This window comes from Peromyscus californicus, unplaced genomic scaffold (genome assembly GCF_007827085.1).
Source record: "Peromyscus californicus insignis strain IS unplaced genomic scaffold, ASM782708v3 Scaffold_1__1_contigs__length_55948999, whole genome shotgun sequence".
NCBI classification, from domain to species: domain Eukaryota; kingdom Metazoa; phylum Chordata; class Mammalia; order Rodentia; family Cricetidae; genus Peromyscus; species Peromyscus californicus.
In genome coordinates, this window is record NW_026294492.1 from 21,601,636 (window position 1) to 21,629,477 (window position 27,842).

The window sequence follows — 27,842 nt, forward strand, 5'->3', positions numbered from 1 at the left end:
GCCCAAACCAAGTGAGAAGTGGTTAGAACCTACAGCCAGCAGCCTGTCGGGAGAAGCTCACAGGTGTGACTAAAGAGCCTTCCCTCGGTATTCTGGGTCCTCATAGCAAGTGAGTTAGAAGAGTAAGTTTCCAGTGAGATGCCTGGAAGGAGCCTGGTCCAGATGGAGGAGAGAGCTTCACTCCCTAAGGGGCTTCTCTGCCTCCCCTTCTCCGAGACAGAACAAAATCAGTCCAGCCTCCCCGTGCAGATGTCAAGACCCTTGGCCAGGTCACAATGGAATGTGCGCTTGGCTATCAGTTTTCCAATTTCTGCCAAACCCTCTCTCAACTCTCCTTGCGTGGATCTGAGAATAAATGGAGAGGCACAGAAGTTGGTCATTTTCCCCTCAGGACCTGACATTCTACCAGGGGTGATTTCTGTTCTGACTCAGAGATGTTTCAGAATGATAGCACCCGCATCCATCCATCACTCTATCTCTGGAATGTATCCAGCTTTCACCACACACACACACACACACACACACACACACACACACACACACACACACACACACACACGTTGCAGGGGGATTCTCCTTCCTGATTCCAGGGCAGAACTCCTACTTAGCCTCCAGGGTCTGCACTGGGGGTGGGGGAGGGCGCAGAAGGGCATTATTTGTACATAATTTCCAAAATTGCTTGCCCAAATTTTAATTTACAGTCATGTAATACCTTGCAGCGGCAACACTTTCTGAGAGATGTGTCACTTAGTCATTGTGTGAACATTGTAGAGTATACTGACCCAAAGTCAGATACTCATGGTGTCCCCCCAGACACTTGTGGGCCAAAGCATGGTTACTTGGTATAGGGCTATAACTCTATATGAGGGTTGAGGCCACAGAAGGCTTCGTTTATTGCTGAGTTTTATTGAGGATAATACAATTCAGCAGAGTGAATAGAATTCTGCAACCTTAAGGGTACAGTCCATGAGTTGTTTGATGTATATACACACAGGTACCTCTACCGTCTACTAGATGTACATTTTATTTATCATTTGGTGTGTCTGAGTGTTTTGCCTGCATCTGTGTCTGTGGACTACATGTGTGCAGTGTCCTGGGAGACCAGAAGAGCATGTTGGATCCTGTGGGACTGGAGTTACAGACAGTTTTGAGCTGCCCTGGGGCTGGAGAGATGGCTCAGTGGGTAAGAGCACAGGCTGCTCTTCCAGAGGACCCAGTTGGGTCCTCAGAACCCATATGGTAGAACATTTTATTAAGTATGACTTGTCTCCTCCCCGCCTTGGGGGGAGGCTCACGTAGCCCAGGCTGGTCTTCAACTCACTGTGTAGATAAAGGATGACCCTGAGCTCCTGATCTTCCTGCTTTCTCCCGAGATTATAGGTGTATGCCGCCATGCTGGTTTTTGTCTTCACAGCTTATGATTATGTCGATCTCCAATATATGTTGGGAGAAGCGTATGTGTTCTATTTCAGAGTACATAGGCTCTAAGTGCCCTTCAGTCCTCAAGAAGGTGGTGTGTGGCCACAAAAGGAGAAGCCGTCTAGTTCACTCAGCACCCCACTCCCCTGTGGGTCCCTTTGGAACAATAGCAGTTCTGGGCCTTTCCTGGAATCCCACACCTGACAGACACAAACCCACCCCTTCAGGATTAGTGGCTCTGAACAGTTGAGGGGGGCATTTCACCCTGCCTCTCTGCCACTCTACTGCTGGTCTGTTTTCAGCTGTTGCCAGATACTAGATATATCAAGTCCCCTGTTTCTTCACCCCCCACACACACACTCTCCCCACCTCCCACCCCCCCACCCCCTCCCGAGAAGCTTCACCACAATGACCTTTTCCTCTGAACCATTTGAGCTGAAACCTGCTTGCTGATGGCCCCCTGACGAATTTATAGGTAGGTCCTTAGAAAACTAGCACTTCTATATTAAACAGGTTGTCCTGGGTGTTTTTGTTTTTGCTCGTTCTTTGTTTTTGGGACAACTTGACAGAAACTAGAGTTAGAGTTATCTGGGAAGAGGAACCTCAACTGAGAAAATGTCACCCTTAGATTGCCTGGAGGCAAGTCTGTGATACATTCTTTGGATTAAAGATTGGTGTGGAAGGGCCCAGCTTACTGGGGGCCATGCCACCCAGGGGCGGGCAGGCAGTGGGGGGGAGGGAGGGAGGGGGGAGGGGACAGGTGTCCTGGACCATATAGGAAAGCAGACTAAGGAAGGAACAAGCCAGTAAGCAGCATTCTTCCACTGCTTCAGTTCCTGCCTCCAGGTTCCTGCCTTGAGTTCCTGCCAGAACTGTGGATGACTAAGCAAAATAAACCCTTTCCTCCCCTAGCTGTTTCTGGTTGTGGTGTTTTATCACAGCCTAGGAACCCTAACCAAGACTCGGGCTTCAAATTGAAATGTGTTCGGGAATGTTAAGACAGCATCCAAATGCATTGTTTACTATAAGGTTATGATTGCAGAATCCTCCCGGCAGTGTGGGAGGGTAGGTTTCTCACTGAGGAGTAGACTCTGGAGACTGTCAAGGTTGGCAGAATCTTGGGTTTAAGGTCATGTGAGTCGGCTTTGCGTTCAGCGGCAAACATCCGCAGGCTGGACCATACTGAGGAGGCTGCTTTGCCGTTTTATTCTTTGGCTTTGCTTCGACAATCCCGGGTCTGGCCAACGGCTGTCCATGCTCCTCCTAGGGATGCTGTAAGACAAGTGAGGGCCATACATGAGAAAGGTCTTCCGAAGTGCTCAGTGCTCTGATGGGTGACAACCATTGTAAGAATCAACGCGTCTTTCAAGGGCAGCCTGGGCTGGACAGAAAAACAAGGCAACTGGCAGGGGGTGTGGGGTGTGGGAGGGTCCAGACATCCAGAGAGGCAATGAAGAATCAGCCCCGACTATTATTTTTTTTTCCTCACCTCGGCTGCTCTCCTACCTTCCCTCACTCCACATATTTACTCAGAAGAGAAAGAAAGAGCACTTTTAAGTGTCAGTTAAAGCCATGAACAAATGAAGTCCAGGCTTAGAAAGCCAGAAAGACATTCCGGTAGGAGGCAGGTAATGCGGGAGCGCAGGGACCGGGCAGAATCTGTCAGATTCCGGCTGTACTCCCAACTCGCTACTGCACACTGACCAGTTCCCTTGGACGAGTTACTTAACGTTACTTTCTTGAACTGACACCTGGGAATGAGAGCCACCTCAAATGTTTGTTGTGAGGATTACAAGAGACAGTGCCTGTTTTCTTTAAGATTTGAGACACTGGGGCTTAATCCCTGGTCTTAGCATCTTACTCCAGGCCCTTCCTAACTGCGTGCCCCCGGGAATGTCTTCCCACGTAGGCGCCGCCGAACTGGGTTTAGATAAGGCAAAATTCAGGCATCCACTGGAGTCAGGGAGGCCAAGCCCGGGGGCAGCACTGGGGCGCAGCTCTGCCTCTGGTGCCACAGGACTGAAAGGTGGCCTAGACTGTGGAACGCAGGTCTCCAGGCAGGCACGGGGGAAACCAGCACACGTTCGGGAGCGGGGCCAGGCAGGGATCAAAGCTCTCGCAGGCAGGCCGGGGCGCACCAAAGGGAGGCCGGCGACTTGCATCAGCACAGATTCCGTGATGCTCTGCAGACGTCTGGGGGCTGCTGGGCTTTACGGGAAGCCACAAGAAAGGAAAGGACCGGGGAAGCGGGTCCGGGCGGGGGCGGGCGAGGGCGCGAGGTTGCGCTGGCCCGGAGGCGCGCTCCCGGCGGCGCCTGCTGGTGGCTGGGCGCGCCCGGGACGGCGGAGGCCTTGGAGGAAGCTCCTATTCTCCTTCCCCCTCCTTTTTCCCCCCCGCGTTACTGGAAGGACTGTGTGGGAGAGACCCAGAAGCACACGATTATTGAGTGCGGGCTGGGGGAGGGCTGGACAGCCGGTGCAGCTCAAAGGAAAACCAAAAGTGCGTCTATTCGTGCTGCTGTGACACGCGGTTCCTCGGGGAGGCCCCTACGCAGCCCGGCCGCGCCCCCAGTTTGTTCACGTTCCACCCCCGCCCCCCAAATTTCTCTAGGGCGATCGAGGGCCCGCGCGGCACAGGGCGAGGCGAGTGGGAAAGTGTCACGATTTTTTTCTGTGCCCTGCCCCCGTCCCCACCCCCAGTTTTCTGGGGTTTGCTGCCGCTGCTGGGGCAGGGCTGATCCGTTTTGCGTCAAAGGACTGCATTTACTCAGTCCTGCTGAGAGAGGCGCGTAAACACCCAGGCAGGCCAGGACGCAGGGATGAAGGGAAAAGGAGAGAAAAAAAAAAAAAGCCAGGCACCCACGGTTGGTGCGTGCGTGTACGCCCGCCCCACACCCTATTCGCGGGCCTGCAGAGCTGCACTCTGCTGGGAGAGCAGCTGCAGAAATGCGAGCAGTCTGGCCACCGCGGCTCACCACGCGCGCAAGTCCTTGGGGATGGAGCTCAGGACAGAATGTGTTTTATAACTGTAAACAATGACCCCGAGTATTGTTTGGGATTACCGTATCTGGGGGCCCTTGGGGCGGCCAGATGCGGCCAGCCGTCCCGGAAACGCCAGAGCTCTATATAGAGCCCCGGGAAAGCTTCGAGTTCCCGGCTCTTATTTTTCTTTCCTTAGTAACGCCCCCACTTCACAGATAAGGAAACTGAGGACTGGGCTGTGATTTAGCAGATACGTAGCGCTTCTCGAAGTCCTCAGTGAACCCCGCAAACAACTCATCTTCCTATTCACTCCTCAAAAAGATCTTTAGGATACAGATGCGCGGCTTAAGGATGGTTAAAAACTGGGCGTATGTTTCACCCTTGTAATCCGAGCACTCGGGAGGTGGAAATTTACCTAAGACATATACCGAGTTCGGGGACAGCCTGTGCTACCTGAGACCCTGCCTCAAAAGAAAGTTCCTCAACTCCTGGTATAACGCTTATCTGTACACACTGTGCCTTCTCTGAGGATGATTGGAGATCCGGAGCAGACAAGAGCTTTAGAAGGTCGTCTGATCCAAACCTTTCATTACAGAGAAGGAAATTGAGACTCTAGACTCGCCCAAGATCTCACAGCTCGTAAATAGCAAGGCCAGGCGTTCATACTCCAAGGCCTGCGCTCTTTACCCTGCGCACCACCCCACCCAGCAAGGCGGGAAGAGCCAGGAGTCCGGCCACGCGTGCCCTGAACTTTGCTCCAAAACAGCTCAAGGCAACTTGGGGCACACCTCTCGCCCCCCAGTTTTTTGTTTGTTTGAACAGCTTGGTTTGCTTTTAAGGCCTGGTTACTGCTATTAGATGCGTCCTAATTGTCTAGCACAGAGGACTCCCGAAAATGTCTCGCTAGCTAATTTCATCTTCAATACTACGTCTAGGAAATTAGTTTGGAAGGCCAAAACAATATCTCCCTCCCAAAAACAAAAATCTCAAAAAACAAAAAAACAAACAAACACACACACACACACAAACAAGCACACAGACACACGTATAAAAGGGAAGCAGTGGGCAGCCAGGCTCCGAGGGGGAAATGGGCAGGCCAGCCCCGCCTGGCGGCGCCGTGCCGCACCCCGCCAAGACCCGGCCGCAGGGCGGCTCGGGTGCCCGGTGCGCCCAGGACGCCCGCTGCACCGGGCGGCGCCGCCGAGGGTGCGGACGACTGCGCACGGCCGCGCCCTCCCCGCGAGCGGCTCTGCGCGCCGGGCTCTCGGCCTCGCGGTGGCGCCGCACTGAGCCACCCGTCTCGTCTTCAGGGCTGCGATTGTTTTCTAAAACCCGGAGCCCAAGCCCGCGCGGCCGCTTTCGGGGCCCCGCCCCGCGCCCCTTCCTTTTGGGGTGGGGATGGGGTTGGTGGAGGTGGGGGGGGGGGAGGCCGCGGCGCGCTCAGGAGCGGGCAAGGGAATCCCTCTCCTTCCACGTCACCCGAAAGCGAGGAAACCCGCACTCGCGTCCTCTAACGCAAATGACCATCTTTGGCAACGTGCGCCAATGGAACAGACCAAGGGCGCTGCGCCCCGGGGGTGTGGAGGAGATCGGCACGAACCCGAGCGGCCTCGGCGCCCCCATAGTGCGAGGGCCGCGGCTCCCACCCTCACCACCGCCCGCCTTCCTCGCGCGGGGTGTGCGGCTGGCGTCAGCGCGACGGCGAGCAGGGCCGGGAGGGGAGCGCCGCGCCCGCCTCCTCCCCTCCCGCGCCTCTTCCTCCTCCTCCTCCTCCTCCCCCGCCGCCGCGAGCGCTCCTCCCAGCAAGGTGGAGTCTAGGGTTGACGTGAGTGGATCCACATGGTGCGGGGCTGGAGAATAAAGAGTGTGGAGTTGAACTCGTGCCATTGTAGTGACTCATCTCGGGCAGAGCGCAGGGGCTCGGAGCGAGACAGCGAGCAGCGCTCGGCAGGGATAGAGAGAGAGCGCGCGCGAGCGAGAAAGAGGGGGAGAGAGAGAGAGAGAGGAGAGGGAGGGCGAAGCGAGGCGAGACGCGCGAGGCCAGCCCGTCCCGGAGCGGACACAGGGTGCAGGTCACTGCGGCGCCGAGCCACGTCCCTCGCAGCACCGCTCAGCCTGGAACCCCACGGGCACTGTCCCGCCGGCGCGATCGGGGCCGCTGGACCGGCGGCGCTTGCTGCCTTGTCCTAAGTCAAGTGTCCGAGTCGCCGGGAAACTCAGGCGGCGAGTTGGCCACAGGAAGTTTATTCTCGGGCTCCTTTTCTAAAAGGAGGAAACAGAAGTTTCTCCCAACCGGCAGCTTTTCTTTTTCGCCTCTTTGGCGCCCTGTGAGATTGGGGAGGGAGTCCCCCCAGAGCTGCCAAGCGACACCCGCTGGGCTCCTAGTCTTTTTTTTTTTTTTTTTTTTTTTTTTTTTTTTTGCGTTTGCCCATTTTTTTTTTCTCCAGCCCCTGGGTCCCGGCGGAGCTCCGGCTGCGCGCGGGGGCGGAAGGGCGCGCGCAGGGGAGGGACCGAGGGACGCGCCGACTTTTTTAGAGGGAGGGACCCGGTGGACAACCGGTTCCGCGGAGCTTGCAGAGCAGAAACGAAGTGCGGTGCGCGGCGATCGGGGGGTCACTTCCCGAGTGTCGCCGCCTCCCTGTCTTGCCTCGGTTAGGGGACAGCCCCGGAGCGAAGAGGCCAGCCCGCGGCGGGGCCCGTGGACCAGCGAGCGCGCAGCAGACTGTGCGCGGCCGCGGCGAGGGCGGGGAAGAAAACCACCCTGTTTCCTCTCCGGCCCCCACCGCGGATCATGTACCAGGATTATCCCGGGAACTTTGACACCTCGTCCCGGGGCAGCAGCGGCTCTCCTGCGCACGCCGAGTCCTACTCCAGCGGTGGCGGCGGCCAGCAGGTACGTGCGGGCCCGGGTGCACCTGGCGGCGCGGGCAGACTCCTGCCCTCTCTCCTCGCTCCCACTGCCTCCACCCCCAACCTCTGTCTTTACCCTTTCTTGACTGGGCTAGAAAAACACTTCGGGGCCACCGTTGTTAAGTTGTGGGGTTTTGTTCTGTTCCGCCCCACCCACCCCACCACTTTTTTTTTTTTTTTAAACAAGCGGAGAGTGGGCTCGAAGAGCCAATAACACCCTCACCCCTCGGCTTCTCTTACTTTATTTTCCAGAAAAGCTTCTGGAATTCCAGGTCCCCTTTGGAAGCCTGTTGCCTCCTTCCGAGCGCTCTCCCCTCCCTTTCCACCTTCCCCTTTCTCGGTGGTGGATAGGCAAGAAAATCTTTGCACTCCCTAAGCCCCTCCCAACCGTCAAAGACCCTACAGCGAAGGCCTTCTAGCCCTTCCTACTCCCGTTTTCCTTCAGTCTTAGCTGTTTTCTGAAAAGGGCTGGGGACTCAGAAATATGGTTGGGCTCCTTCCAGTGATCCGGAGGGCGGGCTAGGGTTGCCTCTGGGAATCAGGTGCGGAGGTCAGGAAGGAAGAAGCTGGCTTTGATTGGCTCTTGACACCTCATGTCCCCCCCCCAGCTTCCGGTGAGGGTTGGACAGGAGCATGTACTGTCCCGGAGAGCAGATCCTTGAGGGGCTTGGGGGGTACCTGAGGCAAAGACGCTGACAGAGAGAAGTGGGAGAAAGAGACATCCCTTGGGCTCCGGAGTGGTTTTAGAAGTAGAAAACAACTTTCTAAAGCAGGCAGACTGGTTTCCATTGGAGGGGTTGTGCCTGTAATCTGTGTGTCTATAGGTACCAAACAGGCACTGGGGGGCGGGGGGGGGGGAGTACTGGTGGGGTACCTGACTTGTGTAGCGTCTTGCGAGGGAACTGCATGAACTCACAAGGTCCTCTGCCACCTGAAGCCCACCGGAGTTCCTAGGAGTTCCTAGGCAAGTTGGCGGCAGCGTGAGTTACTCTCCTAAGGCCATGGCTATGGCCTTGTCTTTGGCCTCCAGCAGTCAACCTGATAGGAGAGGTGTGTGTGTGTGTGTGTGTGTGTGTGTGTGTGTGTGTGTGTGTGTGTGTGTGTGTGTGCGCGCGCGCACGCGCGCTTCCAGGAAGAGATGGACTGAGCTGGGAAATATAATAAAAAAAAACATGTCTTTCTTTGTAATCTGAAAAAGAGGGGCACCTCTCTCGAAGTGATGTCCCATGTCTGGTGAGCCCCTCCAAATGGCTTTTCTGTGTCTTCTCCCTAACCCCTCCGTACCTGCTAAGCACCCACTGTAGAGAGCCTCGTCTGTGCGCGGAGGGTGCAGTCAGTGGACCCTTACTACCAAGTGAGGAGTTTTAAATCTTATCTGAAAAGTCATTGATTATGTCTGCATCCCAGCCCAGTGGGTGATTTGTGTTGAACCCAGACATCGAATGGGTTCTAACCAATGGGTTAGAGTCATTTATACCTGCCCCCCCCCACTTTCCAATTCAATAACCCCCACCCCACATCCCTCTCCTTCCGCAGTCAACATCGGCGCTTTGCATTCTTTCTTTTCTTTCACTAATGAGACCGAGACAGTGACCCTTGACAACGGTGCGATCTCCCTGCCTGGCGCTTCGCTGGGACGCTGGGGCCTGGATGGGAAGTCAGACCGGACATCAGTGCCCCAGCTGAATAATCTGTGTCACTAGGGCTCTGAGCCCAGGATATGAGCGGAGGCAATTCCTTGTTTTGGAAGCCAATCAGACAGGAAACCAATGCGAGGCCGAAGGAAGAGCGCTCCGTCCAGCCGTGTGTAATGGGGCCTCATTACCGAAGCAAAAAGCAGCTGTTGGCTAATTCCTAGCATGCTGTAACACATGAGGGTTTTGCAATTAGCAACAACCAATGCATGGGATTCTCAGGTCCGTCTGCCCATTCTGCTCAGTAGCATGAGCAAGAAGTCTCTCAACCCAGAGGGATTGGCAAGGTACCGCCACTTTGGCCAAGTTTCAGCATGGTCCCTTCCACTCCTTGCTGGTGTGGTGGGTGGGAGATGAGGAGTCGGCGGGGGTGGGGTGGGGTGGTGGGGATGTTAATCACCTCCCTGCTCTGGCTTTCTACAAAAAAATGATTCTGTGGTCCCAATGATAGGCCTCAGCTTTTGTTACTTTCCAAGTCTGTGCTACCACCCCACCCCGATCTGGGCTCAAGGTAACTTTATTACATACCAGATAAAGTCTGTAATCAACTATTCTCCCAACCTCCTTCATGGGGAAATTTTTCCGGCAGTTAGCGACTGGGCCTTCTTCCTTTATGGCATTGTGATGGACCAATCATTGTGAGATATTCCTGGTTTTCCCTTGAGCAAGTGTGGATACAATTTTTTTTCCTGGTCTCTTTGTTTGTGGGGTCCTGTATCCCCCATACATTTGCTGTTTAACCAGCGCCAACATCCCCCAGCCCCCACCCCACCCCCTACTCCCATCCAGCTGCATAAAGCCTGGTCTTAGCACTGGGTTCCACTGACTTGGGGGGGGGGGGAGGCAGACAGCTCTTTGTGCAAACCTCTGCTTGTGTATATGGCAGGAACTTGAAACACGAAAAAGATTTCCTGTTGCAGCTATAATCCCAATCTCAAAGGCTAATCACTGAGATTCCATTTTCCTCGGGAGAGTTGTCTATACCTCTCCCTCCTGGAGGTGGCTGTGTTGTTATTCTTTTCTTCCTCCTGGCTTTCCTGGGATAACACCTCCAGATATATGCTGTGCCTTGCTCCTTGGCTGTTACGGTTTCAGGGCTCTGGCATTACGCAATCCAGCCAGTTACACAAACAGAGGTCATTTCATAACTTGTTTTCATCAGCCAGGCCCCCCTGTAAATGAAAAAAAACAAAACAAAACAAAAACAAGACCCGGAACTTTTCCAAGGCTGCTATCTGTTTCTAGATGACTTGTGAGGATAAGTCAAGGATATTTCCTTTTGGAATCAAGGAACATCAGACCAGCTTTTTTTTTTTCCTTCTCCCTCTGCCACATTCTCCCAACAGGGGTACGCTCACGCGCGCGCGCACACACACACACACACACACACACACACACACACACACACACACACACACACACACACACACACACACACAAAAATTCCCCAGAGTAAACTTTTGCCAACTGTACCAGGCTGGGACATTCCTTGCATCAAACAACTTTTACCAGAAATGACTGTGATTTCCCAAGTCAGCCTCAACCATACCTCTCTAGTGCCCCCTACAGGATATTTTTGGTACCACGCTCCTGGGAATGTATTTTTCCAGTCTCAGGGTGTTAAACTTGGTTAGTTTTCCAAATTCTTAGAATTTTTCTTTTTTATTTAAGGCAAATAAATGCCATATATTTAGCAATAGCTAACTATAAACAGCTTGAATTAAAAATGAGTTTCTTTTTAAGAAAAAAAAACCATATTTTGTTGTTTCAAATAAAGCCTGGTTGGGAAGGGGCCCTCCACAGTGTTGTTTTCCTGACATGTTTGTGTGGGGACACGCTGGGAGAGTGGGAGATGTAAATGAAGGTCCTCTGCTTTTTCTCTTTTTGTTTTCCCTTGACCGGACAGATGTTGTAGATTCAGGATCCAACAGGATTTACCCCAGGACTGTGTCTGTCCTGTTGACTCTTGGTGGTGGCAGTATGCTTCACTTTCCCGTCACTATCGGGGTGAAGTAGCAGTCATAAACTGTCTTGAGTGGCAGCTGAAGTTTCCTTTCCAAAACCCCAAGTGCATTTCCATTATTGTATTTCTGCCTGCCTTATTATTCATAGCGAATATAAAATTTGAGAGCTTGAGGGCGTGTGTGTGTGTGTGTGTGTGTGTGTGTGTGTGTGTGTGTGTCTTACTACAGACACACCAGAGCCCACACGCCTAAATCACTCCTCGCTGCTGCCTCCTCCATCCTTGCTGCTTATGGGGACCACATGCTTAACTGAATGCCGAGGCTGCAGGACTCAGAGGCTTTGCAAGAACTGCTCTTTTGGAATTGTTTTTTAATGTATTTAGGAAATTCTCCCAGCTTACAAATCTTCCCTTGAAAGGTGAACTTGCTATTTGAAAATTACCGAAAGGTCTTTGGAATTCGGTTTTATGTATAAAGTCTGAAAGGACAGGCTGGGGTCCAGCACAGAGTGACACCCCAAGTCCTGTTGGCCTCAATCTTCCAAGTCCACAAGCTCTCCAGTTCGAAGCCCACAAAGAACGGTCTCCCTTGCTGACACAGCATCTCTGCCATTGATGCCTTGAACGTTTTTTTTTTTTCTTTGTTAAACAGAAATAAAGATACTGGTTTTGAGAATGAAGGAAACCAACTTCCTGGTTTATGTGTTGAAAGGGAAAAAAATACCTTCATTGCTGGGTAGATATGTCTCATCTCTATCGTATGTAGGCAGAGGCAGGTGGATCTCTGAGTTCAAGGCCAGCCTGGTCTCAACCCTGGTCCTATTGACTGCAGAGGGTACAGGACCAGGGATATTAGGAAAGGGTTCCTGAGTGAATTTCTCCAGTGTTCAGGAGTGGGACTCTTACCAGAAAGAGCAAAGGACCCAGGAAACCCAGGGATAACTCCGCAGCAACCTCTGCCCATTTTTTCTCTCTGCTTTTTGCTTTCCTTTACCCTGGCCATGAGGTGCCCCAGGCGAGGGTGGTTCTCTCAAGTGAAGCTGGTGAAGTGACTGGTGGGGGACAGGTCACCCGGGATACGTCTGCATAGGTTACAAGTTTGGAAATTGTGAGTTATTAGCAGCAATTTCCACTGTGACATAAATGGCATTTCCGCAGAGAAGACAGGTCAGAGGTCAAGGTGACGGCCAGTGTAGCTGCTGTGTACAGGCTTTGGAAGGCACCCTGTGCTCAGTGAATGAACACAGCACTAGCCTGATACTGGTGTTGGGCCTCAGAAGGCTGATGTGAGTAAGTGTGACTAGAACATTCGACATCCCCCATTCTCTCTCTAAAGCTAGTCTTCTGGGATGTTGGAGATTTCCTTTTCCTTCGTTGAGCGTGTAGGAAGGACAAAGACCAATTCCATCCTGCCTGCCTTCCTGATGGAGCAGGTTATAGGGTCCACAGGTTCGTGTCTTGCATGATTTGGGGTCCTGATGAGGATCAATCCAAGAAGGTCCTGACCAGGAGGATGGGCCAAGAACTTCAAACTTGATGTCTATCTAAATACCATGTCTGCCTAGCTCAAGACTCTGGGAGCGGGGGGAGGGGGGGGGGGGGGCGGGGCTCCATCTACGCTTATGGGGATGGTGGTCGAAGCTCTTGTTCTGAGACTCTTTAGCAAAAGACGAGGTGTGACTCTTTTCTGAACCCAAGGTCCTGTTGCTGTGTTCCAAAAGGCTATTCTCCAAGTCAGCAGCGGCTGGGCTGGGAGAGTGAGGCCTCTTGAGCTGATCTCTGATTGAGGGCGGCGCACATACTCACTGAGCCCCCCACTATCACTGAGCCCCCCACTATTCCCCTAAGCACAGAGTGCTGCTGAATGACATTGAAGTCCCCAGTGCCCGAAGACTCACAACAAAGCTTGTGAGGGCTTGAACTTTGGCTCAGAGTCTGGAGATCCAATCCGAGGAGTGAGGTCCATCCCCTTGGCTTCCTGGCTTAAAGGGGTATCTCTGTCTGTTTTTGTTTGTGTGTGTGTTTGTGGCTCACTTCTTTCCTCTCTGTTTCCCTCCAGCCTGAGCCTGGAGGCCGAACTGTGTCTGTAAGTGACATTTAATGGAGCCCAGAAATGCCCGCTTGCTCATATGTTCTCTATGGACGCTCGCCTGCCAGAGTGGTGGCGTAGAGGGGTAATACAGATACGGCCCAGAAAGCGTCAAAGTAGTTGCTGTCTGGCTCCTTAGAGTGGATCTTGCCAGATTCAGCTCTAGGAGGCCTATGGGGGTTGTTTGTCCTTTTATAGACATTCACCCACAAGTTGACAGAGAGACACAATTTTTTTTTTAAGTACTTGGATGCTCTGACAGCCTGGAATGCCATATAGCCACCCAGTATCTTCAGGCCTGTCCCCAAAGGAAGAGCTTTCCAGGGGCTTATAGAGCCCCAGGAGAACTCGGTCCCTGGCTACCTCTTCCATCCATCCTATGACTGCCAGCCTGTACCTGGGCACTGTCACGGTATTGCCCTGCTTCCTGGGCCTGGAAAGCTGTCTTGGTTTCTTTACCGGGAACCATGACTCCATGCCCCCTTTCCAGGACATTTGGGTCGTTCTTGGTCTGTTAGCATAGGAGAATATCGGGCTGACGTCTGAGACCACAGACTTCCAGCCTCATCGCCTCTGTCTTACCCCAGTGTCACTTTCTGAATAACATGTTTGGAGTTGAGACAAAAACATCTGCCAGATCTAATTGAAACTTTTGTGCGTCTCTCCAAGAGGCTCCTTCGGAGACAAAAGCCTTCTTTATCGGGCCTCAGTCCCCTCTGGGGACAGGACATTGTTTTCCTTGCAGTTTGGAGTCGGCGTGTTATCCATATGGCTTTACCTCTGTCTGAAACAAGGTGTACAGGCGATCCAGAGGCAGTCATTACCTCCCGCCTTGTTTTTATTACCGCCTTGTTTTGTCTAGACCAAGCCATCACTGCGAGGAATCTGGCTGGTGTCTGCCGGGAAGCAGTGTGTGTGTGTGTGGACTTAGAGGGCCTGAGAGGGGCTGGGCGGCACCTGCCCATCCCTGAGGAATCTTAGTCTCCCAGCTGCCCTTGGGTTTTCTGCTTCCTTCCCCAAGCCTAAAACAGGCACACGGTTGTTCTTTGGAAGGAGCGTATTTCTGAGATAATTTCCTGAAAAGAACTGACAGCTGCCCCCCTCAAGGAGATGGTCACATCAGGCCATTGCCCTGGAAGCACCCAGATTTGCTTCTGTCTAAGGACCTATCTTGGGGGAGAGAAATGGAATACAAATTTGGGTGCTTCCAAAAGTAGGAAGCTGGCCGTTCTCCCAAGAGCTAGCCTGTGCCGTGTACACAGCCCTTACATTACGAGGGTGACGTGATTCTGATGACGGGGGTGGCGGCGGCGGCAGCGGCGGTGATGGTGGAGATTTGTAGTGTCTTCTATTTGTTTGGGGCAATGTTTTTCTGCCCTGGTTGCACATTATAATAAAATCTCCTTGGAGTTCCAGAAAGTACCTGTAATAGAACTCCACCTCTAACCAATTATTCTAGTCTCCAATGATGATGCTCCGACGTTGGTGATTTTTACAAGCTCCTCGGAATATTCTTAGCTGGGGTTGAGAACCACTTGGTGTGCTCTGCAGCCTGTGATTACAGTCGCTGTGGCTTTTATCCCTGTCACAATGCGGGACCTTCAGAATCAATATGTTCTCTTTTTGTCCCAGGATTGAGTCCTCAGGGATGGTCTCAGAGCAGAGCTTTTCCAGCCAGGCCTCCAACCCGGACCTCCTGACTCCAAGCAAAGTCCCTATGCCTCCTCCAGTAGCGCCAGAGAAAATTCACTGTGTGGACCTCAGTGCTCCTGTACGCACTTGCCCACGTCCACTGTCCGCAGCACACCTTTACCTTCTCATAGCTCAGCTCCAGGCACATACACCTTCTCCACTTCAAAAAAGTCTAACCTGCTTTACACACACCGGCTTTACATGAAATGCTCCTCCTCCCCCTCCCTCCCTCCCTCCCACAGTACTAGGAGCTGAACCCTTGGCCTTGTACATGCTAAGTGAGTGTTAGAGTCCTTTTTCTATTTTTGAGGCAAGGTCTCATGAAGTTGCCCAGACTGGCCTTGAACTCATTTTGTCGCTCAGACTTGCCTTGGATTTTATTTAATTTTTTTTTTTTTTTTAGAGGGGGGCATTGGTTTTTCAAGACAGGGTTTCTCTGTGTAGCCCTGGTCATCCTGGAACTGACTTTGTAGACCAGGCTGGCTCAAACTCAGAGATCTCCTGCCTCTGCCTCCCAAGTGCTAGGATTAAAGGCATGCACCACTGCCCAGCTGACTTTGGATTTTTTTTTTTTATTATTCTTTTGCTTCAACCCTATTGAATAGCTGGGTTTTTTTGTTTTTTGTTTTTTAATAATCTTGAACCACCAAGCCTGGCATACCTGTTTCTCTTCAGTCAACTCTTGGTTCAAAACCAAAACCAAACCTACTTACCTTTGCCTTCGGTGGTATAACTCTGAAACTGGCTAGACTGACCAGAAGCCATTGTCCTGAGCAACCTCCCTGATAAAATCCCAGAATCCATTGCACTGGGGCAGTCTGGGAAGTGAGGCAGTCGGGTTCTACCACAGGGACTGGAGTCAGGTGGGTGGCAGAATGCTGAGCGAGGAAGGGTCTGTCAGCTCAGCCAGGTCCAGTATGGGGGTCTGTAGGCTTCACTTTATTTTCATACCTGTGATGTTATCAGCAGGGGTGAAGACTGCAGAGGTGGCCACTTCCAATTCTTCTAGTCTTGGTTGCTCTGACTAGACCAGTTGGGGGCTACTCTAGTGCCTGGGCTAAGGATAGCAGAGTTTCCTTTTGGTTGAAACCGATCTGTGGGACCTCCTTGGTGAGAGGGGGGGGGCTGAGGGGACCCTTGGCACAGGGTGGGCTCCAGCACTTGGGGCTGAGTTTCGAGGAAGGAAGAATGCTAGAGAAATCTGTGTGGTACCGCGTTGAGAGGCTCCTCAACGACCAAGATGGTTCAGCAAGTCTCGGTCATGCTGAGCTGGATTTGAACTCTGACCCCACTGCTTAGCACTAATATGGCCTTGGATCAGTGGCTTGGAGTCTCTCAGACTGTTTCTGCCTCTAAGATGAAGATAATGTGGTACTTACCTCAGAGGGAGAATTAGCCGGGCAATCTAGGCAAGACATTAACATGGTGTCGGGCAGCCTAGCTATTATGGCTTGTCGTCATTTTACCCATGAGATCAAGGCGGCAAAGTTGCCGGATGTTCTTGTGGACGCAGATCATCTGAGGACGGGGTTATGACTGGGTCCGTAGAGAGCCTTTTTCCTGAAACGCTGGAAATGGGAGGGGCTTCCCTTTTGCCTCTCCTCCTCTCTTCCAGGAGCTGTCCCAGCGAAGGGTCAAGGCCAGCTCTAGCCATCCTGGCAGGAGGCGGGATATTCTAGAGAGACACTTGTGCCCCTCCCTTTGGCTATCAGACCATTGAGACCATGGTCCCCAAGAAACTGGATTTGTCCCAGGAATCTCATACTGAGAAAAGGAAAGGGCTGATGACTCCCAGGAAGGATCTTTACACAGTATGACAACCTGTCAGAGCACCTTGCAGGACAGACTGAAGATGGTGTGGGGGGGGCAGGACCACATCTTGACGGAGGCTACTTAGCTATCCATGCCTCTTGCCCTCTGTTTGAACTTGAACTTTGTGTCCTGACTCTGAAGACAGGCTTGGGGAGTCACTGGGCCTCTCTGTCCCTTTTCTTAATATGGTCATGTTGAATAAATCTCCCTTTTCTGCTCTCCTCTATTACTGTTGAATTGGCCCATTGGGGATGGGTGCAGAGCCCAGCTAGTTAGGGCTGTGGGGCCCAGGCTCTGACCCCAACACCTCCAGTAACACGGTAGCTGAGGGGCCTGATCTATCGTGCTTCGATGTTCTGTCTCGTTGGATTTTTTAAATAGAATGTTCCCCACAGCTCACAGAGCTCTGCAACATGGTCCTGACGTAAATTAAGAGGCAAAGGGAAGCCTCTGAGCTGGCAGTACCCAAGTTTCCCCACAGACACATCTGTGAGCCCAGGTAGATAGATGTGTCAATGGTAGAGATAGACACAGTGCGTCTGCCCCAAGCCAGATGCCAGGGAAGGCAGAGAGGGCAGGGTCGAAGATAGCAAGAGGAATTCCAGTTGCAAAGCCAGACGCATGGGCCCCACTGATTGTAGACTCTCTACTAAACAGAGGTGAGGATTCAGCCTTCTCAACTTGACCTTGATCTGATAGGCGTATAGGCTCATCGTGAACTTCCTTGGAAAGTGACAAAATATACTTGTAGTGATCTCCCTTGATCTACCGGTGTGTAAATCTCCAAGAAATGTGTCCTGAGCCAGTACCCTGGGGAATAATTGGTAGGTGACTCAGAGGCCCCAGGAGGCCAACGTGAAACATCCTGCAGATATGTGCCCTGGAGGGCTGCAGGGTAAATGTGAGCGGCTCAGCCTCACGTGTGTCCTAGAAGTCACTTGGGATATGGCTGCATCCTCCCCAGAGCCCCTGAGAATGGAGTCTTCAGGACTCCAGGCAGGGAACAGATCTGACATATGGCCCGGGGATGGATAAGATCGGCTTGCCTTTTGGCTATATGGGACTTGTCCAGGGATGCCCACCTGGGTCCTGACCATGCCATCAAGCCTTCACCCTGAAGTCTGTAGGTTTTGGCCTTGGCTCTGGCTCCGCTTGCGGCAGTCTGCTGTTCCTTGGCTCAATGTCATATCTTTTTCCTTGTTTCAGAAGTTCCGGGTAGATATGCCTGGCTCAGGCAGCGCCTTCATCCCCACCATCAACGCCATCACCACCAGCCAGGACCTGCAGTGGATGGTACAGCCCACAGTGATTACTTCCATGTCCAACCCTTATCCACGCTCACACCCCTACAGCCCCCTGCCGGGCCTGGCTTCTGTCCCTGGGCACATGGCTCTCCCCAGACCCGGCGTGATCAAGACCATTGGTACCACTGTGGGCCGCAGGAGGAGAGATGAGCAGGTATGCCTCTAGCTAGTGGAGAAGAGCCACATTGGTAGCCGGGGGAGGGAGGGGCTCTTGAATGCAGATGTTATGTTGGTGCTTGAGGGAGTTCTTGAGTTTGGGGAACACTTTGTAAGTGTAAAGTATCAGTGAATGCGAACTGTCATGGCCTCCTACGGTAGTGCCCTGCCCTGGGCCTTAGAGTGGGGAGCCACTGGGTGAGCGCCATAGGATCAGGGCTTTGAGCATCCGTGTGACTTTCCATTCTTCCTCAGTGTCTCAGGCCTTTAGAGCAAAGCTGAAGCCCTTTTCCTGTTCCTGGAATGTATGTTCTAGAAGTGTAGTGACCTGGGCCCAAGGAGTCTCTTCAGCTATGGCGGGGAGACAAAGGTCACACATCAGGTTTCGCTTGTTTTTCCTCCTCAAGAGGCTCAGCTTTGAAAGAGAACTGACTTGGAAGGAAGGATGCAGGCTTTCCAAGACCTCATCTGTCTCCCATCACAGATGATACCCCCAAGGCCTAGACCTACTTGCTTAGACTCCATGCACAGTGCCCTTCCCACAAGGCCATGCCAGTGCGTTTTCCTCCTCAAATGAAATGTGAATCTGGTAACGCCTTCCTGATAACTGTGGGAGCCTTTATTCCAGCTCCTGTCTGTTTTTACTCTAGGGTCCCCAGGGCCTACCATATCCTAGTACCAGTGCCTTTAATACGGCACAGGGATGGACCCAGAGCCAGTAGTCCCGAGAGTGCCTCTGTGTGGTAGACACTGAGGTACAGTGGATGTGTGTGGGAAGCCACTGGCCATTAGATATTAACATTGGGGCCACAGTGCAGGGCCCTTGGGGGCTATGTGTAGTAGATAGTGAGGTATGGTTGCATGTGTGTGGGAAGCCACTGGCCCCTTCTGGGGGCTTCCCACAGGTTACAGGAATTGTAGGTGTGACTTTACTGTCCTTTGTCATTGTGCTTCCTATAATGTATCCATACTGCAAAGCTCCATCGCCATTGACAAGCCAGATTGTCCCGGGATATACATGATGCTGAGCAGCAGCCAGGCTCCTGTGGGCTGACGGGACATGGCAGCGTGATGTGTCCCACGGTCTTCCTCTGCTGGGTCTACCTCACACTACATTCAGAAGTTTACACCTAGAAGGGACTTTGAGGACAGTGCCTCCAAATTTTCCCCCTGGACTCAGCTCATAGATGAGGCCTAGAAGGCCTGCTCAGAGTCACACCAAGTTAGTAGTAGCAGAGACTGGGATCCACCGCTTTGACCTTCAGGTGGATGTTTTTGATGCTACCCCCACCCAGGTCTGCTTCAAGACCAGCTGTCTGGGGCCATCCTTCCTTTTGTGGTCCCCTTTTCCAGCCCCCCCACCCACCCCCATTCCTACCCCAAGGCTTGTCCCAGGAATCAGCTTGGTGCCTCATGGCCTCGTCCAGAGCCTGCCCAGGAGGCTCCTCTGAGCCCAGGGTGGGGACTGAGGAGAAGGGAGGGGAGGGCGTGTGTGGCTTGTGGGTGGGTCCCTAGTGATGTTAACAACACTCAAGCTGTAACCACGTTGATCTCACCACCCCAGAACATTTCCTATGTCGACAGTACCCACAATTGCCCCACACCTCCCCAGACAGGGAGACTTCTAAGGCTAAAAGTTACCAAGGTAGGAGGAAGGCTTGCTTTGAACCTCTCTCCCTCAGCAATAAAGGCTGCCTGTGGGGGAGGGGAGGGGAGGGTAGTGGTGCTGGGCCTTCAGTGGCGTCCAGGGGCCCATAGAGAAACCTCAACCCAGGACTGCCACAAGACCACAGGCTTTTTTTTGGTAACTAACTAACTTTGTAAGGCTTGGACCAAGATAGGTTTGGGAGCAGGTGTTGGCTGAGTGGCCTTGTGACCTCCTGTGGGGTCAGCTCTGTGTAGATGGAGTGGACTTTCCATTTGGATGCCTTTCTTGGCTGCTCAGGATTTCAGAGCCACGGACTCCCAGGGTGGGAGGGAGCTCCCTGGGGTCCTGACCTGAGAGCCCAGACAACACAAACGGCTTGTTCCTCATGGTGTGGTCTGTCGTCAGGCAGCCTTTCTCTCTGGGGTAGCTTCAGCTGCCCACCCCCCCAGCCCCATGTGTCCCTTGAAGGCAGGACTCAGGTCCTATCATACTTAGAATCTCTGAAGCTCCTAGCAGCGCGTAGGCACACAGTAGGTATGCATCAATGTCTGGTACCTGAACGAGAAGGTCTTCTCTTTGCCCTGTGTTATGCTTTAGCCCCTGGCCCTCTCCTCGGTAGTGTGTGTGAGCAGAGTTGAGTTCCGAGTCTCTGACTGGTTCGCCAGAAGGAGTTAGTTAGTTCCTGGTCTCTTCCCAGGGGGGTTTTTCCTTTAGTCCATAGCCACAACTCCTGGAATTATGTCTCATGTAGATGGTCACTATCAAATAGACAGAAAAGCTGGACAATGAGACTTTTATGCCGAGGCTGCTTTTTCTCTTGCCCAGCCTAGTACTGTGGCAGGCTCCCAAGGAGTCCTCAGGGAGACCTCTGAGAAGCTGGCACTCGGGTTGGCAGAGGAATTTGGGAATAGAGTGGTGATAGTACATCAGTTCACACTCCCCCCGTGGCTGGATCTTACCTGTGTGGAGACTCTGCATAATCAAAGGTGGGTGGTGAGGCTGGTGGAGCAGGCGGAGTGATGGGGAGGGTAATTAGCTAGGCTTTGGAGGAAGCTGCTGTATATAGCAGGCGGGGCCAGGCCTAGCTTGCTGGAGGGGACTCTCCTCTGGCTTAGACTTTGAATCAGAGCTGACAGACAGATCTTGCCCTGGTGCACGGCCACTGAGTTCCTTACAGACTCTTGGTCTGCTCTCCCTTTCAACATGCAACGTCCGTCCCCCCCTTCCAAGGCAGATCCGTCAACAAGCTCCCTCCAGGCAGCCACGCAGCAGTGACCTCATGAGCCTGGCGACGCATCTCTTTTCTCCCCTCCCCACAATCTCTGAAAAAAGGGCAGGTTGCGTGCGTTAAAATACAGCTCTTTAAAAATTGCTGCAAACCATTGCCACCATTCTGATCGTGACCCTTGACCTTGGCCCCTTCAGCTGTCTCCTGAAGAAGAGGAGAAGCGTCGAATCCGGAGGGAGAGGAACAAACTGGCTGCCGCCAAGTGTCGGAACCGTCGCCGCGAGCTGACGGAGAAGCTGCAGGCGGTGAGGAGCTGTGTGTGGGGCGGGCTTACCCTAGGTGGGCCGAGGGCTGCAGGGCTCCTGCCCTTCCAGTCCTGTCCTCACAAGGATCATACGGATGATGAGTCAGGAGAGACAGAACCCATGGGTCAACATTATGCTAAATGAGGGGTGGGAATGGGGAGAATGGAGAAATGAACGCATGAGAATTGGGCTTTGCCATCTGCGTGGGTCTAGAGAGGAGCAGACCACGTTTCTGGGCCAGTGCGTTTTCTCACTCAGTACCTGTGGGCACTCTGTCCTCAACCCACTGGGGCGTCTCGATAAAGGTTGACAGTTCCAGTGAGCTAGGGCAGGTACATCAATACCTGCCTCTCTGTGGCTCCTTCTCAGGGTTCCGGTTGCCCCTATGCCCAGGGCCAGCAAAGGTGGCCCAGCCGGGCCGGAGCACCCTGGTTTGAGTGGGGTGGGAGCAAGCATCCTCATGCAGACAGCTCACATGTCATTCGAGTTATATTTTCTTGGAGCTTTTGCCTATCCTTCCTTGGCAGGAAGGTTTCCCACCTCTATGGTGAGCTGAGAGCTTCATTCTTGTCCTTGTGAGTCATTCCCCCATGTTCCCTAGTTGCCCAGACCCCGGGGCCCGGGGTGGGGGGAGGGGGAGAGGGCTGTGATCCTGCCCCTCCCTTTTCTAAACTTGACCTGACCAATGTCACGTAACTCCCTTCTGTGTCTGGCCCTAAAGGAAGGGCTGAGCATCTGGTAGGGGAGGTCCCAGGCCCGTGCTGACTCCCTGGGACACAGTGCTCCCAGAGAGAGGAGATGAGCCGGGAGAGTGTGTGTGCGCAGTCCTCACATGGTGACTGACTAGTAGAGAGATTTAGAAGCCATTTCATCCTTCCAGGTACGGTCGATCTGTTTTAAGCTGTTTCCTTCGTGCCTCAGCCCCAACTCTGGGGCACATTCACTAGAATATATACTTGGTGAATCCCATGATGCCTGTGTTCATGGCCTGTGGAGGTGTCAAGAGTAGGGATGGGGGTTGGGGGTAGAAGTTCTTCCTTCCCAGATGGGGCAGACCGGGGAGCGATCAGCCCACCACGGGAGGCTCCCTCCGCAGAGCCTTCCACTGCTAATCATTCTCTCCTACTTCAAGGAGCCACCATGCCTTACTGTGACTCCCTGAGGGCATCCCTCTCCACCAGCCCAGCCCAGCTACTCCTCTGAGTCCTCCCTACTTCCCTCCCGTCTTCCCAGAAGCCTCACACCCTACTTCTCCGCCTCCCCCACGTCCTGACCCAGCTACCCAGGCCCCTGAGCCACATCCTCCACAGGAAGCCTCTGACGTTCATCAGACCCTTGAGACAGATGGAAACTTTTTTTTTTTTTTTTTTCACTCCGGAATATACCATCCTGTGCTTAATGAAGCTCTTGCCCGTTATCTCTTCATTTGTGAATGGGAATCTGTGTTAGAGAAAAAGTAGGGAGGAGACTGCTGACGCATGCCTTTCCTCTCCCCAACCATGACAGCCCAGAGGAGCTTTGTGTGAAGGGAGGAGTTGAGGCTGCCACTGGCGATCTTGGCGTCCCTGAGGGCACTTACAGCCTGCAGGTGCCCCTCTATTGGGCACACAGTGGAGCTAAATGTGTCCCTTGGTGTCTCTGGTCTAGTGACGCGGGCTTCAGAAAGTGGAGTAAGAAAGGGAGGATCCAGCAGGGATCGGCTGAGCGTCTGTTACAAGCCAGGCACTGTTCGTTCCAGTGCCGAGGGTAGAGAGGATTGTACACGGGAGTCTGCTCACGCGCAGCGTCCAGCTCAGCATCTGTGTCCACTAGTGGGCTGAAATGGTAAAGGAAGAGCAAGCAGAGGGTTCCCTTGTCTATGAGTACCCCACTCTAACCTGTTGGGGGACCCAAAGGTAGTACTGGTATCATCAGGGTCCAATGTGGTTAGCATGCTGACTCTGGAGTCCGATGCCCTGGGATTCACATCTGGCCATCCCTCTCTGCTAGCTCTCTAACTTTGGGCAGATGAGCCAACTTTTCAGAACCTTGGTTTCCTCATCTTCCAAATGGGCGGATGATAACATCTGCTTTCAGAAGCTTCTGGAGGGTTGAGTGGGATAATCTGGGAAGTGCACAATACGGTGAAGTAGGTGCCTCGTTCACAGCGGTGCCAGATGTTAATGCGCCTGCCCCACAAGCCAACTTTCCTCCTTCAGAATTAAAAGGGACCGTGAGCCACCATGTGACTCACACCCAGTTAGCTCTCCTGCCAGGTGTGTGAGACGCTTGTGGTAGGTCACCTAAGGACGCTGTCGATCTCTCTCTCTCATGTGTGGCTTGGGACCGTCCCTCAGTTCAGCCTGTGGGCTTCTGTCCCTCACACCCTTCTTTCCCCTCATAGGAAACAGAGGAGCTGGAAGAGGAGAAGTCCGGTCTGCAGAAAGAGATCGCTGAGCTACAGAAGGAGAAGGAAAAGCTGGAGTTCATGTTGGTGGCGCATGGCCCTGTGTGCAAAATCAGCCCCGAGGAGCGCCGGTCGCCCCCGACCTCCGGGCTGCAGCCCATCCGTGGTACGGGCGGCGCCGTGGTGGTGAAGCAGGAGCCGCTCGAAGAGGACAGCCCCTCTTCCTCAGTGGTAGGGATGGACAAGACCCAGCGCTCTGTCATCAAGCCCATCAGCATTGCTGGGGGTGGTTTCTATGGGGAAGAGCCTCTGCACACCCCCATCGTGGTGACCTCCACACCTGCCATTACTCCAGGCACCTCAAACCTTGTCTTCACCTACCCCAGTGTCCTGGAGCAGGAGTCGCCTGCGTCACCCTCGGAGTCCTGCTCCAAGGCTCACCGCAGAAGCAGTAGCAGTGGGGACCAGTCATCAGACTCCTTGAACTCCCCCACACTGCTGGCCCTGTAACCCTGTGCTCCAGCTCTGGAGAAGTCGTCATGATCATCATCCTCCTCCTCCTCATCCTCCTCATCCTCCTCGTCACCCTTCCCGGAGACCAGTACCTTTAAGCACTCCAGGGCCGTGAGGGCAATAGGGGGACCTTGGCTCTGGGGACCCGATGGGACTTAGTGGCGAGCCACCGGTTGATCTCTTGGAAGCCCTGGGACCCCCCTTTCCCTCATTCATCTTGCAAGCAAATCCTCTTTCTTGAGAAGCCGGAGGAGAACTTGGTTTGGTGGACTCCAGACATCTTCTCCTGCTTCTGCAGCATCTGGAGCCGGCCCGGATGGTTCCTGTCCCTTTGTGACTCTGTTGTCCCTGGAGTGATGGTGTCCCTTTCCTGCCCCACCAAGCATGCTCAGTGCCTTTTGGGTGTCCCCTGCCTCCCCCAGTCCCAGCTTCACTCCCTCTGGGTTTTTATGAGATTTGCCATGACATTTCATCTGGGTGGTCCGGATATTAAAGCGCTGTTATTTCTGGAGCTGGGGGAGCAGGTGACTCTTCCACTGGGGTGGATGTGTCCCCAAGGGGACAGTCAAAGTGCAATATTATTGAACCTTTCCTCCCCACGCACCCCAGCGCACTGAGGACATCACAGACCACCAGCGGCCTCCCTGAGTTCGACAGGTGAGGCCGTCACCGCTGGGATGCACCGAGGACCTTTCCTCCCCAGCCTCGGAGATGTCCATCCCTTGGAGGATCGGCTTGGCCAGAAGGACAAGGGTGTAAGTGCGACAACCAGGGCATAGGTTGGGTTTGCCAAACGCCTAATTACCAAGCCAGGATTAGTGCCAACAAAGCCACGGGGCTGTCCCAGTGAGCTTCCCTTCACCTGACGTCTTGAGCGGAGCTTCTCCTGTAATTATTGCCTCGCCATTCTGACCCTGGACCCTTCTCCCCAGACCAGGGAGGTACCCCTCCCCAGGAACCGCACGTCACTCCAAAGCCCCGCTGGGTTCTGCCCTTCCCCATCTCTCAGGGTGACACTGCTCTTAGAGTGTGGGCCCGGACCCTCCCCCCGAGTTTGACCTAATGGTTTCTCTTCAAACCTCAGGTGGAAGAGCTGGGGAGATGTCTGGGGCTGTGGTAGGAATGATTTTTGGCCGCAGCAGCAGCCCCAGATACCTAGCCTTCCCTGGCTACTCCCCTATCAGTGAGGTGCAGGAAGCCCTCCCCCCCCCCCCCCCCCCCCCCGCCCCAGCTCTGCTCTCAGTGGTCTCTCCCATTGATGGATGAATGCTTTTCCTTTGATCCTTCTGTGGCCCACTCCAGAGTGACCTCCTGACCCAGCAGGCCAATTGGGAGTCACTGGTCTGAGCCAGTCTTGCTGGGCTTGGGGTGTCTATGCCTTTCCTATCAAAGCTAGTATGTGTTCCTTCCCACTGTTGAAAGAACCGTGCTTCGCATGGGTGTCCTGGCCTCCAGCAAGAGCACACTCCTGCCCCCGCATCCCAGCCCTTCCTCCGTGCTGCATGTTGACACAGGTCTGGGAAGTGGAGTCTGCTCAGAACCGGTCTCTAGTGCTAATGCTCCGACCTAGTGTGCCCACTCTGAAGATCCTGTCTAAAACCATGTTATTTGAAATCATGGCTGGTGGTGGAAATCTGAGTTTTGACAGGGAAGGGACAACCTCACAGACCTATGCCTTTCTCAACCCAAGTTCACATGGGCCGGCCATGATTTAATCCCACGACCCACTTACATGCATGCAGAGTACACAGGATCCGGGAGCCATGTGGGAAGCCTGCATGGTCCATTAGACCTGAAAGTGACGGGGGTTTAGGCGTTGGCTAGGTGGAGAGGGAGATGAAAGGAGAGAGGATTTTTGTTCAGAATACTTTCCATATGCTCTTTCCCGTGTGCCCTGGCTCTAACTCTGCCATGCTGGTCTCCCAGAGCCTCTGGGAGGTGCCTTCCTGGCCTCAGAGTCCTCCTAGAAACAGAAGACAGCCAAGAGTAGCAGGAGTTGGGTAAATACCCGGGGGTGATCTCAGTTGAGAAGCATTTATCATCTCAAGCCAAGTGGGAGCTCTCTCCCTCCTTGGGCTCATGGGTGTTTCTGAAACGACGAAGCTGCTTTTTTGTTCTCTTTTTTTCCAAAGCCCCTTTCTGCCCTACTCTCCATAGTATGGATCCCGACACAGGTCACAGGCCTGTGACTTGGTGCCCCAGTTGGACACTCCTGAGAAACCCCCCCCCCCCCAAGTCTGTCTCTCAGTTCAGATTTCAGGCTGTGTCAGCATCAGTGTTGAAGGCACAGCCAGCTGACCTGGGCCTCAGAAGCCTCTGAGGCCATTTTCCCTTCTGACCCACTTGCCTCGTCCCACGAGACTCCATGGCTTTTCCAAAAGACAGAGATTTCTTAGTAGGGGGGAAGCTGATTATCCATACCTAAACGGTGGGAGTAACCTCGGTTTGCTTCCTTCTGGCTCGTCACATACATGTCACTCACATACATGTCACTCACACATCTATCTGCCTGTGATGCTCCAGAGTCAGGAGCCTGGCTTGCTGTCCTGCCTCCAGTTCAGGGAGCAGCTGCAGTGGGGGGGGGGGGGGGGGGGGGGGGCACGGGGGGGGGGTGGGGTGGGGTGGGGTGCTTTGTGCTCAGGCAAGGTGTCAGATCTCATGTGTGCCCTCAGCTGGTGTGGACTTGGGCTAGGACTGTGAGCAGCTCTGGGTTGGCATAGGGCAGACACTCCCCAGTCAGCTAGCACGAAGCACAGTCCTCATGGCCACCCCAGCCTCTGGGAGAGCCATCCTCCCTCTGTCTGGCTATCTAGGGACTGCTGTGACACGGGACAGAGCGGAGCCCAGGTGAGGGGGAGCTAATACCGAGCAGCCTTTCGGAGGTCAGGTTGCTGCTGTCACAGGACGAGTGTGCCCATGGTGGCCGGTTGTGGGAGCATTTCGGAGCTAACCATAAGCAAACCTGGCGCTTCCTCAGGCTTTGGGGAGAGAGAACCCAAGTCTGCCTCCGCTTGACTCCCAAGTGTGGAAGAGGGAGAGGCCATGTGAAGCATCTGGATTCGTTTCTCCCCATTTTCCTGAGAGAGCAAGCGTGTCCCTGGAGATGTCACCACGCATCTTTTCACAGGGACTTCCTTCCCCGAGCAGATATGCATGTCCTGTGGCCTCTTTAGGGAGGAAAGGAATAAGCACCTACTGTGTGCCCAGGCACTACGAGGCACTTTTATATTTATCCTCTTTTAAGATGGAACTAAGTCATCCCCTTCTAGAAGGTCCCAAGTAATGGCTAAACAAACAAACAAACAAACAAACAAAAAACACTTGGAGACGAGAGGGCTTTCTTCAAAGACCCCAGGTGGGAGTGCCTTTAGTCTGGTGGTTCTCCAAGATTCACCCCCTGGCACCCGTCTGTCCACCCCAGGCTCCTCCCCCTCAGACTCCCCTGGCTTGGCCTGTGCTCCTCGGGTGACCGAAGGGGCAACCTGAGTTCTCATAAAGTTTGGACCAGTAGGATGTGTAGGGTGTATGACTTACTCTTTTTTTAAATGAAAGTAACGGGGGGGGCCTCGCCACATTCTGCTTGGGTCATCTTGACATTCATCTTCAAGCTAGCATCTCACTATTTATTGACAGGGGCATGTGAGTGTGTGTGTGTGTGTGTGTGTGTGTGTGTGTGTGTGTGTGTGTGTGCATTCGTATCCCCACGCATGTAAGCGTGTGCTTCTATCCTCCTGCTGCTTTT

The 27,842-nt window shown here is 53.5% G+C and overlaps 1 protein-coding gene across 1 annotated transcript; it reads left to right on the top strand.

The window, feature by feature from the left end:
• The first annotated feature begins 6,859 nt into the window (after positions 1-6,859).
• Positions 6,860-26,676, top strand: Fosl2 (FOS like 2, AP-1 transcription factor subunit). The gene is made up of 4 exons (XM_052746198.1): positions 6,860-7,293; positions 17,767-18,018; positions 21,094-21,201; positions 23,585-26,676. Exons 1-4 carry the CDS (start codon positions 7,192-7,194, stop codon positions 24,095-24,097), a joined length of 975 nt encoding a protein of 324 aa, XP_052602158.1. The 5' UTR covers positions 6,860-7,191; the 3' UTR covers positions 24,098-26,676.
• The last annotated feature ends 1,166 nt before the right edge of the window (positions 26,677-27,842 follow it).

Coding starts and splice junctions, on each gene's coding strand:
- Fosl2 (XM_052746198.1), top strand. CDS start 7,192: ATGTACCAGGATTATCCCGGGAACTTTGACACCTCGTCCCGGGGCAGC. Junction 7,294..17,766: donor GCGGTGGCGGCGGCCAGCAG/GTACGTGCGGGC, acceptor TCCTTGTTTCAG/AAGTTCCGGGTAGATATGCC. Junction 21,202..23,584: donor TGACGGAGAAGCTGCAGGCG/GTGAGGAGCTGT, acceptor TTCCCCTCATAG/GAAACAGAGGAGCTGGAAGA.